The 13,413-nt window shown below is 40.0% G+C and overlaps 1 protein-coding gene across 1 annotated transcript; it reads left to right on the top strand.

Annotated features, from left to right (window-relative positions):
- The first annotated feature begins 375 nt into the window (after positions 1-375).
- LOC113332788 lies at positions 376-2,391 on the top strand. Its single transcript, XM_026579300.1, has 6 exons — positions 376-420; positions 1,379-1,431; positions 1,497-1,566; positions 1,728-1,836; positions 1,959-1,978; positions 2,308-2,391. The coding sequence occupies exons 1-6, from the start codon at positions 376-378 to the stop codon at positions 2,389-2,391; spliced, it is 381 nt and encodes a 126-aa protein (XP_026435085.1).
- Positions 2,392-13,413: the final 11,022 nt, after the last annotated feature.

Raw genomic sequence — 13,413 nt, 5'->3', positions numbered from 1 at the left:
TTTTCTTAATGTCCTGAATGATAGACATTCGATGGCGTGGAAGATTACAATCCCATGCTCTACTATCCCGAGCTTGTAAGGATTATGTTTTCTTCTCCCTGAGCTTATTAATAGTATTGCACTTTGGCCTCTTTTTGTGAAAGAGAGATCTGATTTTCACCCGATCTGCGTCATTTCAGTTATTTTGCATATTCGTTGTAACGAAACCGAGTTGCAGATCTTTAGAAGCCTACATTGTGGCTAAAAGTTATAAAGCCCCAGAAAAGATTAATCCATGTTTTATCGTTGGGAGGAACTTTTAGTTTTGGATACTTTAATAATGTTTCTCCCTGAAATTGAAGTTGGAGAATATAAGAGTGCTGGCGAAGATTAAAAATGGGCATCGAAGTGCCTTATGATGGATTGAATTTTGATCACCGGGTAGTTTAAAGTATGATATTATGTAAGAATGTCATTTATTTTTCATCATCTGCACAAGCCTTGGGAGTTTTGTTTTGGGGTTAAGTGGAAAAATTTCCCAAAATGGACCTTAAGGTTGTGAAAATGCCCCGGACGTTAGAGAAAAGATTAAAATGCTCAATTCCGTTAGTTTTGGGGCATTTTGATCAAAATTGGGCATGTTGACCGGTCAAAGGAGTTTTGAAATTCCATTTTTATCATTCTTAATCAAAACGCCCCAATCCGTCACTACCACCGCCATCACCAAACGAACAACCACCAACCACCATCGCTGCCACCACCACCACCACTGCCACCACTACCACCACCATCCCCACCACCTCCACCATCACTACCACTAGAACAACCACCGCCACTGCCTCCACCACCACCACTACCACCGCCACCGCCACCACCACCACTGCCATCACCGCCACTTCCACCGCCACTATCATCATCGCTTCCACCACCGCCGCCACCACCACTATCACCATCGCTGCCACCACCAACACCACCACCATCACCACCACCACCTGAATCCTAAATCCTGAACCCCAAACCCTGAACCCTAAGTCCTGAACCCTGAATTTTAAACATTGAACCCTAAATTATGAACAATGTACCCTGAAGGGCATTTTCGACTACTTAACTCTCTCTAACGGAAAATCTAACGGAATGGGGCATTTTAATCTTTTTCCTAACGTCCGGGACATTTTCACAACCTTGAGGTCCATTTTGGGGGCGTTTTGGCACTTAACCCTTTGTTTTATTGTGTCACACCAAAGTTAACTTGGATAGAATTTGATTCATTTGTATTTTGTATTTAAATACAGTCTTTTAATCTTACTATTTGGATTCGCCCTGTGTCTGATTCTGAAGTACCTATACACTTATGCCAAGTGTTTTTCTGCTATTTCTTATTGCAATTTTATTATTTTAGGAGACATTGCGGGCTTTCTGTGATGCTTCATATCCTGGAGAAGAACTTCACGAGTTAGTATCTGAACAATAGAAGGACAAATTTCAAGTATGTTCTGTTTTACCTTGTTTGCTTATAGATGTGCTCCGTTTTCCTTTCACAAGGGATGGTGGTTTCATATCATTGGAGAACTTATTTTTCTTTGGAAGGTCATACTAGGTGTGGTTCTTGCTTCCCCATTTCTCCTTTTCTCTAATTGGATCTTGAAAAATTATTTTCATTATGTACTCTTATCAATGTCTTTGTTCTCCTGTTATTCATGTAAACCTTACTAAGTGCTCAAAATTTCGGCTTGCACAAATATTTTCAGGACCTTCTCCAAAAGCAAGAAGGTGATCGAGCAATGTGGAAGTACCCATTTGCATTAGCCGATGTTAACATCACATTCACGCCAACTCAAATGCTTGATCTTGAAGCAGGTATGGAGTTGTCTTGTTAAGGTAGTTTTTCTCTAGCTAAAAATCCATTTGAACAAACAAAAGTAGTTTCTAAATGCTGTTCAACCAACTTGAATAGTGAAAATTGACATTTATTCTTTTAGGGAGGGAGACTGAGTTGTCGGTGAGTTGTCACCATACACAACGCTTTCTTGCTTTTTCCATCTTCACATTCTAATTTCTTACGGAAATGATTCATACACAACGTTGTGTGTACCGTGTGAGGGAGGGATGTGGTCCACTTCTACCCACCCATATCCCAATGCAAAGAGGATGACCTTTCCGCCGTTGGATCCCCTCTCAGCGCACACAACATTGTGTGTGTAGCAAAACCGAATTTCTTATACTACGGTATACAATGCTTTCTTGCTTTCTCTATTTTACTTACCGTTTTTCCCCAAATACATCAGGGTACTATTGCTATTCCCTTAATATGAGCTGTTTATATTGTAGATTGTTCTGGAAATGATTGAAGTCCACAAACTGTACACTGCATCAGGGACAGAGCTAGAAATTCCGTGCAAGGAGGCTAATTGATAAATTAAAATTTTAGGGTGGTCAACAAGAGCTTTTTCTTAGAAATAATGGAAATTACCTAGGGCTTTCAATAGATTATAAAAATTTCAGGGGAGGCCAGAGCCACCCCTGGCTTCCACTAAGCTCCGTCCCTGCACTGCATGAGTTATTTGAAATAAACTCGAGCAATTGGTGTCATGAATCATGAGCAACCTAAAAGGTATTTACTGCTGGGGCATCTCCTAGTTCGAACTTATTATGGACCCGCATGATGTTAGTACTGGTTTTGACCTTTCTCAGTCTTATGTATTTCCCTCGTGCCATTATCTATTTAGCTTGATATACTACGAAGACACAACACGCTATACGGCTATAGTACTTCAAATTCCTGATCTAGATAGCTGGTGTTGAGAAATAAATTTATTTCTCAATCTCCGGAGTATAATTATTGGTTAAGCATTTTTTATTTTTTATTTTTGATATGGCCACAGCTTGATCCAATGGTTAAAAGAGGCATTAGATGTTACGTAAGATAACGCATACGCGTTTCATTATGCCAATCTGGTTCATAGAGCAGCTGATTTACTAACTCAGGTGTTCATATATAAGTTTACTTCCAGAATTCTCATCAGTTGGTACTGTGAGGAAAAACTCAATATCTCTTTTGTCCTGCACCAAGAATTTCAATTCATCGAAATATTCTATTCCTAGTATGCCACTTAGTGTTGCGTGTTTTTATGGTCATTTGTGTAAGCCTATAATGTTTTTGATGGTTTCAGGTAGAGCACAGTCCTGACAGTCAGGTCGGGCTTGTAATTGCTGGAGATGGTGCAAATATGGAGGCCATTAAGAAGGAAAAGCATTTCCCCATAGTCTTTTTTTTTTCTTTTTCAATTTCTTTTTTTTGATGTTGTGTTCTTGGATATTGTTTGCATAAAGAATTCGTATGAGATTTTGATATCAAATTTTTACAGTATATGTAAATTTATTTTGAAATTAAATGTGTTCTTAGTTCTTCATGTTACTTTTATTTACCATTTAAGCAATAAAAAATAATATTTATATATAATTATTAAAAGAATATATATTGGCTATTTTGAAGTTATTGACAGGTGATGCCCGTCAAATTTTTTTTTGACAAGCGAACTACGTAGTTTATTATTGATAATTATTGACGGTAGGCTACCATTAATTACGGTTTTTGACACCTTAAAATACGACGGGTTGTTCGACAGGAAGGGCTTGTCAATAATCTCTATCAACGACGGAACTGGCCGTCAAAAAAGGTGAATTCTGGCATAGTGAAATGTTGTAGAATCTTCGTCCGATGTCGGGATTTCGCTATCTACGCATGCTTCTTCATCCTCAGAAAATTTCCAAGCTTTAGAAAAGAAGCGTTTCGGCTTTTGAGCACGTTTAAGGGTCGAAATCGACGGAACAGTAAACTTCCAGGAGACTTTCAGAAATTTTGCAGCTGGCATGTAGTCCAATGTTTCAGCCACATCTCTTTGCTCATTTATCCAATTATTGTGGATTGGATATGTTGTAGAGAACATCCATACGAACAGAATGGTATATGACTCATCCCTAGATTCTTCTCCAGTTTCTCCCAACTCGCTGTTTTGTGCGGGACAATGTAAAATCATCTCAGACGAGCTTGTTGTAAAACACTCCTGTTGTGTCTTTAGACCATTCATTTATGTCTTGAACGGTTGGTGAAGAATTTTAATGACATTGACGCATTTGAGATCAGGACCCGTGCTTGATACATGAGCATGGTGTTTGCAGCGCTATCTTGTTTCTGTCAGTCGTAGAAACATCACTTCTGAAACCTTGGTCACGGGACCTTAACTGAGGTTGCTCTCAAGAGGGGATGATGTAATGACCATGGTTGTATGTATTTGTTATAGTATTAGTTTTATGATGAATGATTAGCGTAGGTGAACTTGGTGCCAGTCACGAGTCTTGGACTGTGAACTGATCGCCATGATCAGTGGACCGTCAATCCCCAGTATTATGTTAAATCTCTCCCTTTCTTTTTCCCTTCTTCTGGCAAGACCTAGATAGAGGACCCAGGTACAAAAAACTTGATGTAAACTCCTAGGTGGTCGAAGTAGGAGGTACCTTGATGAAGGACTTAGCGAAAAGACCTGGTGGACATCGATCGACTGTAGAGGTTATGAATCCCGTCCACGAATTTATGCTTGCATGTTGTATGCTCTGGAGGCTGTAGGAACCTCATACGTCGTCGCAATTCGTTGCTTGACCCCAACTTTTGAATCTAAGAGACCGAGTTATCATATGAGAAAAGAATCACACAATTTGGAGTTGTCTAGGTCAGCCAACGAAGCGCACATTTGTAACTTGTAATCCGTGCAAGTTTTCAGATTACATGAACTTGAGTGTGGAGGCCATATCTTTCAGCTCGTACGTCCGATTGATGCGCCCTTTTGGTATGTTGTAGAAGAGACATAGACGAGCATCTTTCGTTGAGGAAGTATTGTCCGATTTCTCACTCATTGGTATGTTTTTGTAAACCTATGGGCTGAAGTATGTTGTATCTCATTTGTAGAGGTGATGAGAACATCTTGTAGAAGACTTGGGATTGTGCCCGCCTGTTGTGCAATCTTCGGAAAGACTTTCATGTGAATATATTTCATGTCTACATACCTTGATATGAATCATTAGTGCTTGGAGAAGTCCGATCCATCGAGTAACACTTCAGAGAACGGATAATTGATGAAGCTGGTCATGAGGATGTTGCCCCTGAGACCGTCGTTGATGCTGGACCACGATAGAATTTTCTCCAGAAATGCTCGTTGATGACGATACTATGGTAGGAGTTGCTCCAGAAACCGAAAAGGCTAGATCCATGATTATCGACATAGTCTTTACTCCTTCATCCAGTGAGCCTTTACATTCACGAACTAATTGATGAGTTGAGCGTCCCTAAGATGAGGGTGTAGGGTTTAACCCAAATTCTCTCGAACCTTTACTGTGAAGTTCCTTGTCAGGGAATCGATGTTGTTGCGGTAGATAGCAGCGGAAATTTCCGTTCTGGATGTGATCGGTGAAGAAAGGAAGTTCCTCAGTCGTGCAAGGGCTTGTGATGCAGAGAGACCCATTGATGAAGTTCCATGGAATCACATCAGGTTGCAATAACTTGTTATATGGATAACATTTATTGAAATAGAATTGATTTCTCCAATAATATTAAGTCCCCGGTGTATGTTGAAGGAGTTTGTGCCATCCATGGATGAATGATGTTGCATCTGCTTCAGAAGTCTTATCATGAGATAAATTCAGTTACACTTAGATCGTGCTGGTGTTGAATCAGTGTGTCATCGTCGAGATATTTGTGCTGAAGCTAGAGGCGCCATTATAGAAGGTGTACCCTTTGATTGGGAGTACAATTTGAAGGCTTCTTAGATGCTTAAGCGTTGAAGAGTCATATCCCTTAAGATCTTAGGTTTTATCATCTCGACCCTGAGTATCTTCTGTTGATTCAGCACTCCTTTCGTTGCAGTAGTAGTATTCAACACTTGTGCAGACATCAGAGCTTTCTGATTTTATGGCACACATGAACACTCCTGCAAGGCTACGTCCAAAGTGTTCTTTGCCAGGTTTGGACATCATCTCAGTAATGAATGTCTCAGTGTTCAATTTGGATAAATGTCAGATTCAACCACTTGGTAAAATACTAATGCGGTGAAGATACCATTCGTCTTGCAATAGCAGAATTGCTAGCATATTAAGTCCCCATGCTAGGATAACACGTGAGGAAATAAATGACATAAACATGGGAGGAATGATACTTGCCTGAGTGCGGAACCTCTTGATGAATGTCTATGCATCTTTTCAGGTTCTTGCTTCAACCTCGTCAAAGTTCGAAATTCCTCCAAGTCTCTGATGACGGAATACCCGCCAAATCTTCTAGATCAGAACTTTCTTCATTGGAGAGATGTGCAACCAAAGGTGCTTTGTTAGTAGCCATATTTTCAGCATGAATCCACGCTCGTCTGAAGAACATGTCATACCCTGGATCTTCCTGATTAAGTGAAACTTGGTTTCTGCCTAGGTTGAACTTATGTTGATATAGCCATAAGTATTTTTGAGCATTCCTTCAAGGTCTCTGATTGAGATAGATCACAAGTAGCTTCTTGTCCAGTGGTGCTTGCGGCTCTGAGGGTTTTCAGTGAAATGATGTTGATGGTGGTGTCAGCATCGACCAGCATTCTTCCGAATTCATTTCCTCTGATATGGTCTGTGGTAAGCAGTCCTCAGTCGTGCATCTCCTTGTCTGTGTATGAAGGTTCAAGGAGTATTTCCGGGATGGACAGACGTCTGACACAATGTAATTCGGTGTTGTGAACATGTCTTTCCTTTGTGCCTTAGACAGATAGAGCAATTTCACAGATATGCTCGATCAATGATTGAAATGCTTCTTTGACTGGTTGTTCAGAGTGTAAAGGTTCTGACTGGAGAGGATTGTTGTGTACTCCTTCAGTCCCCAGTTGAAGCTATTAGGGATCAACCTTCTCTTTGAAGATGTGCTTAAAAATATTGCAGTTACTTGTTGGATGATCGATGAACCTATGAAGGCGACAGTACCAGAGATTCTTCATTTTTTCTTCAGTTGGCTCTCTCTTGATGAACGACAATTTGATTGCACCATCTTGAACCCAGACTTCCAGTAACTCGATCACTCTTTCATGAGAAAAGAGAAGTTTGAGTCTGTCAGACCATTTCCCCGTTCGTTGATGCCGGGTCGAGGTTTGTGCATTTCAGGATTGGTTATTTTTTCTTTGTGCCTTCAGAGGATCCTGGGATGTTGGAGAAGCATTCTGATGCTGTGTCTCGGCTTTCCTTTCAGCAACAACGTTTGTTGAAGGCTGGAGATTGTAATGATTGTTGACTAGGCGTCAGTTGCTTCGAGGTTCCTCGACCTTGCAGACTTTGCTCTTTCCAATAAAGCAGGTGCAATAGTCGCTGATCGTTTGGCTGCTTCATGAAGCTCTGAGAAAGTTTGGAACCAGAGATTTTCCAGCAAGGATTTATAGACCGGGATCATTCTGTTGATGCACAAGTCCATCAGTTGTTGTTCTGTGACATTCAGGTCATGAAAATCCAAAGCTTGCACTCTGAACCTCTTCAACATAATTGTTTGGATGTTCATTGTTCTTCTGAGACATTTTTCCTAAATCAGAGAGAGTGATATGCTCTGAGACGAAGAAGTATTTTCTGTAGAAAGCATTAATCATTTCACCCCATCTGGTGATACTTCCTGCTGCAATGTTGTTGTTCCATGTGTATGCTCTGTCTGTCAGAGACTTTGAGAATTCTTTCAAACGGACGACATGGTTGTGCTCATGTTCACCCAGTGATTCCAGAAACCGAGAAACATGTTCTCGAGCATTGCTAGTTCAATCATAAAGAGTGAACGTTGGAGAGGTATAACCTTTTGGCAGAGGAATCCTTTGTGTAGCAGCAGGGTACGAAGGTTGGTGACGGTGGACAAATGATGTCTTGTCTTTTCCTCGATCTTCTAAAAAGCGCTTCAGGTCCTCTCGAGTGATGAAACTTGCAGGTTCCTTTGCTGGTGGATCGTTTGCAGCTTTGCGGACTTCTTCATCATCTACAACATGGATTGGAGAGATTTCAGGATCATCGGTTGAAGATGTTTCTTTAGCTTTTCCTTTCTCGTGTTGAGGCTGAGCTTGTTCAGATGCAAGCTTGTCCGTGAGAGTTTTTAGATAAGCACACAACCCTTTCCGCATTGCAGCCATTTCAGTCTGAACCTTCATGAAATCTCCTCTGGTTTCTTCGGGAGATTCGCTAGGAGGTGGATTGTTGATAGTGCTAGTAGCATTACTTACATCATTCACATGAGTGATCACTGGAGCACCAACACTCAGAGGAGTAGTAGTAACATGTGGCATGACATTGTTGGCCGGAGGAGTGGTATTAGCGGTACCACTAGATCCTGTAACGTTGAGATGAGTAATACTTGCGGTGACATTACTACTAGAACTTGCGATATTAGAGTCGGGTGTTGAACCCAGATTGGTAACTGAACCATACCTAAGACCGACCATCTTTGTGAGAATTAAGATTGCAACCGAGAGATTAATCTCCCACTGTGGTCGCCAATCTGTAGATGGGGAAAAACAAGTTGCTGGTTTTTAAAAAAATTGAGGAGACGACCGTGCGGAGGAAACTCCTTGAACCGAGCAAACTGTCTAACCTCACATAGATGCACTGCAAGAGGGAGTGATTTGAATTCGAGAGTATAGGACTACAGACCTAAACCAAGACAATGGTCATTCCAGAGTCAATTCAGTCACAAGAGAGGATGGGTCGATCTGTAAGAGGAAAGCTGAAAAATGTGTGAGATTAATGGTGATCGAAACTGTAGGTGTGTTGTGTATTCTGCGTGAAGAAATAAGACAGTTCTGATTGATTGATTTTGCTCTGTTGAGAGTAATTGTTCAGACGATGAGTTCGTGTGCTCTTGTTGTCTGTTTGATAAAAGAGTGTCTTGTTTTACGAAAAACTGTCTGTTATTTCAATCATGATTCAGAGACTTATTTATATTGTTAGAATTGTAAACACCCTGATCCCATGAAATGTGACAGTTGCTGGAGTCAAAGAGTGGGGAAGTGGAAATCGTGTTAAAACCAGTTGCTCATCGTGCGAAGACCTGGTTGATTTTCCATCCACTACTTTGCTAGCTCCTCCAACTGATTACACGACTTGCTCACATTCTCATCGTGTGTATGAACACACGTGACGTAGACCGCCAGACCAAAACCCTAGTTAATATCCCCCCATGTAACACGATTGATGTCTCGTGATTGTGGGTCTGCAAGGCAGACGTGTATTTAGTTACTCAGTTGATGACTTCATGGGATGATGAGTCCTTGTACTGCTGAGTCGAACGTGATTTGCAAATGTTCTAAGACTCATGAATCGAACGTGTCTGTTGAGACAGAGGTATAATTCTCGAGTAAATGTTGACAGTTAAGGTGAGAAAATATTGCTCGTTCGATGGATTGTTGAATATTGATGGTTGAACCAATATTCCTTAGTCTGAGAAAATATTTCTCATTTGAGCGAATGTTGCTCGTTTGATGAATTATCGGTAACAGGACCAAGTAAAATATTAATTTAAAATACTGGCAACTGAACCGAGCATTAAAATGTTGATCGTGGGATCAACGTAAAAATATTAGTGTTTGAATATGCTCAAAATTATGTTTTGCAGAGATTTGGATTCGAAACCCTAATTTTGATCAATTGTTGATCAATTGGTGATTCATTGAAAATCAACCACGGAGTGAAGGAGGGACCGGCTACATGGGATGATGGATCGACCATGTAGCGCCCAGATGCTCGAGTGAGCTAATACCAAAGTCTCTTGAAGACCAGTTGGTGAAAAGATGATCAAATACTGGTTTAATCATTTATTGAAATAATGCTCGTCTGAACCTTAGGTGATAAAACCTAATTAATTATGAAGAGATGAAGGACCGACCAAGGGGTCATGAAACCGTCCCTGGATAGGACTGATTGACAATCGTTTTATGAAATTCCAAGTTGTTTGGAAGAGTTTGAACCTAATGTGAACAAATTAGATCAAATGATGAAAATATGCGGGACCGACCTCTTGCAAGCCAGAGAGCCGACCTTGGTCGGTCAAGGTAATATGCTCATGTGACCAAAGTGTTCGTGTCTCAGTCCTGAGAATCTTGATATTTTCTGGCGTGCATTTGAGCATTCATTTGAGAAAGTATGAAGAATTCAGGGTTTTGCTAAAACTGAAGAATTTCCATGAGATGATGGAAATAATAATAAAATAAGGGATTACAAGGTGTGGGACCGGCCACGGCTAGGGCATGTCCGTCCGGCTAGCAAGCCCGCTCCCGTGACACCTTTCCCAATTTTATGTAATTTCCTTGATGTGAAGGAAACACCATGAAATTGAGGAGTTTCATAAGGTTAAGGAATTTCCATGAGATGATGGAAATAATAATAATAAAATAAGGAATCATGAAGTGTGGGCCTGGCTATGGAGAAAGCATGGACGGCCGGCCAATAAGCCCGGTCCCATAACACTTTTCCTAATTTTATATTATTTTTCATGATTTTAGGGAAATACCATGAAATCAAGGAGTTTGTTGAAATAAAGGAGTTTTCCTTAAAGTGAAGGAGTTTCCATGAGATGAAGGAAACAATTAATACTAAGAATAATAAAATAAGGGGCATGTGGGACCGGTCACGACTAGGGTATGGTCGGCCGGATAGGGCCCGGTCCCGTGAGTCTTCCCTAATTTTATATCTTTTCCTTGATGTGCAGGAAATATCATGAAACCAAGGAATTTCATGGGATGAAGGAAATAATAATAATAAAATAATAAGAAATACAAGGTGTGGGACCGGCCACAACTAGGGCCTGACTGGCCGGCTAGTGGGCTTGGTCCCGCGACACCTTTCCTAATTTTTTATTATTTCCTTGATACGAAGGAAACACCATGAAACTGAGGAGTTTTCTTAAAATGAAGGATATTTGTTCAAATGAAGGGATTTTCATGAGATCAAGGAAAAATAATAAAAATATAATAAAATAGAGAATTAGGCGTGGGACTGGCCACGGCGTGATTGGCCGGCCGGTGGACCCAGTCCCCAAGCGCCTTAGCTAATATTTTATTATTATTTTTTTCTTCCTATTTTGCATAGGTTCATCGTTCCTTCATATTTTGGAATGATCGTTCGTGCATTCATGTGCTCGTTAGTGCATTATTGTTGAGTACACTTGCACCATTTTGGTCGGGGCTTACTCGATAGCGGCTCAGATGCCCGTACGTTGAATATTTATCACTAACCCATGGAATTTTGTTGGGAAGAACCACGAATTGAAGTAATTAAATATTATGAAGAACGTAGAATATTTCTGAATATTCAATTAATGAATTTAAGAATTAGAGATAATTAATTGATGGATCTATACTAGCAGGCATGCTGTCTAGGAGCATTAATTATCTGAGAGTCGAGTAATATGAGCTTGTTGAAGCGACATATTTCTTTTATATAGTCAGGTAAAACATTGTTACATCCTGAAGGCGTTATTGCTCTATACTAGCAGGCAAGTTGTCTAGGAGTCGTCCAATCGTTCGATTTTATATAGAAAAATTACTGAAATTGCTCAGTATTTATGAGATATGTCGTTGCCTCAGCTGAGAGACTACACATCTACATATACTCTGAGAGACAGTATTCTCAGTCAGAGATTCTTGCGGCATGAACCTTCATGCTTCAATGAGAGACATGAGCCTGAATACTCATCTGATTGCTGGATGAGGAGCATGTACAATTATGGTTTTACGATTTTAGACTTTGTCGAAAATCCACCATGTACAATGTTCATACCTCATCCCACAAGTAGAAGTAAGTTTTTTTCTAGTGCGTCTTTGTCTTCAATGTTTCAACCTCCTTCCGCAAAATATCTTTAGCTGAGTCACCACTGTAACGCGCCAAACACCCAATGGTGGCTTATCAAACTTGATCACGTCAAAATACATTACAAAAAAGTTCTTCAAATAGCATACCCGGAGAATACGAGGTCATACGGTACATCTTACAGTGCAAACCTAGGATCACAGTAGTATTCATATGATTTGGGATGGTCAGCTATGCTAGTCTGGAAAATATCACAAAAGAGAGGAAAATTTAGACTTCATCCATCAATTGCCTAACATAAAAATTCATGATAAATCTTGTTTAACTTGATTACCTGTCCACAGAGAGGTGTAAGCCAACACGCGCATACCATCATCCCATCTGCAGAAGAACTGGGTTATCCTATATTGGAGGAGACAGTTGATGTGTTGATCTAAGGCCTTATACCATTCATCACTGCCATGTTGCATATCATAACGATCCTCAATCACAGTTTCAGATATCTAAAACAGTGAAGGAAGCAGACAAGACAGACATAAGATCACATTATTTAGGATGACAACACAAGACAAAGAAACAATGCATTTGCATCCTCATTTCTCTAGATGATAGTCTGTGATAATATTTGAGAATGTATGGGGAACCAAGTACACCACCAACTTTTTCGATTATACCTATAAGACAAAACCTAATAAATTACAAGAGACTAACTTAATGATCCTTGAAAAATATGTATATACGGTTTATCTTTCTTGTACGCTAGATTAAACTCGTGACCTCGTCCAACTTGAACATCATGCACTGTATTAAACCGCTACAAACATCAACCTGCTATCATACTTCGTACCGGAATATATTTGAGATCGAATTAATCCTCCAAGCAATTCGGTTGCAGTCTTGTTCCTTAAGTATCTTGAACCTCGCAAGATTCGACGCACTTGATTCCCTTAGATGACGTCCTTTCTGTCCTAAGAGCTGCTTCAAACTCAGTGAAGACGTTTGATACATATCTGCCGCTAACATACAAGACTATTTTAATTGACAAAGTCCAACAAACCTCACGAATATGGAAGACTTACACTCTGCTAGTAAAGAAACCTGGATTACTAACCACCTCTAAAGAACAATCCAAATAAATCAAAAAAGAGTTTAGATATCTATCTTGAGGAATCACAAATCCTGATGCGAAGAGAAATTTCTGATTTTTATCAGTCTTGTTCCTGATATAAAGTTCGTGAACTTCAATAACCAGTACCACAAGATCCGGATACAAGAACTATGGGTAAAAAGGTAGTTTGACCGGGCTTCACAAATCCCTAAGTGAAGTCTTCAAAGTGTAGCCTAAAATACAGTTCTGTGAAAAACCTTAGTTATAGAAGACTCGAGATTTGCAACTAAGACACAAGAATGACAGCCTGACGGGGATTAAAAAACCATATTTCAAGAGACTCTCTATGGATTTTCAAAGCTCCAGATAGCTTGAGATCTAAGCAAACACTTTCGAAATTAAGATGAAATTTTTATTAGGAATTTATGTAAGCATGTGAAAAGTCCTCCTTTGAAATTACACAGAAGAATATGCATTAT

Source organism: Papaver somniferum, unplaced genomic scaffold (genome assembly GCF_003573695.1).
Source record: "Papaver somniferum cultivar HN1 unplaced genomic scaffold, ASM357369v1 unplaced-scaffold_132, whole genome shotgun sequence".
Classification (NCBI taxonomy): domain Eukaryota; kingdom Viridiplantae; phylum Streptophyta; class Magnoliopsida; order Ranunculales; family Papaveraceae; genus Papaver; species Papaver somniferum.
This window is presented reverse-complemented; position numbering and strand designations above follow the sequence as displayed.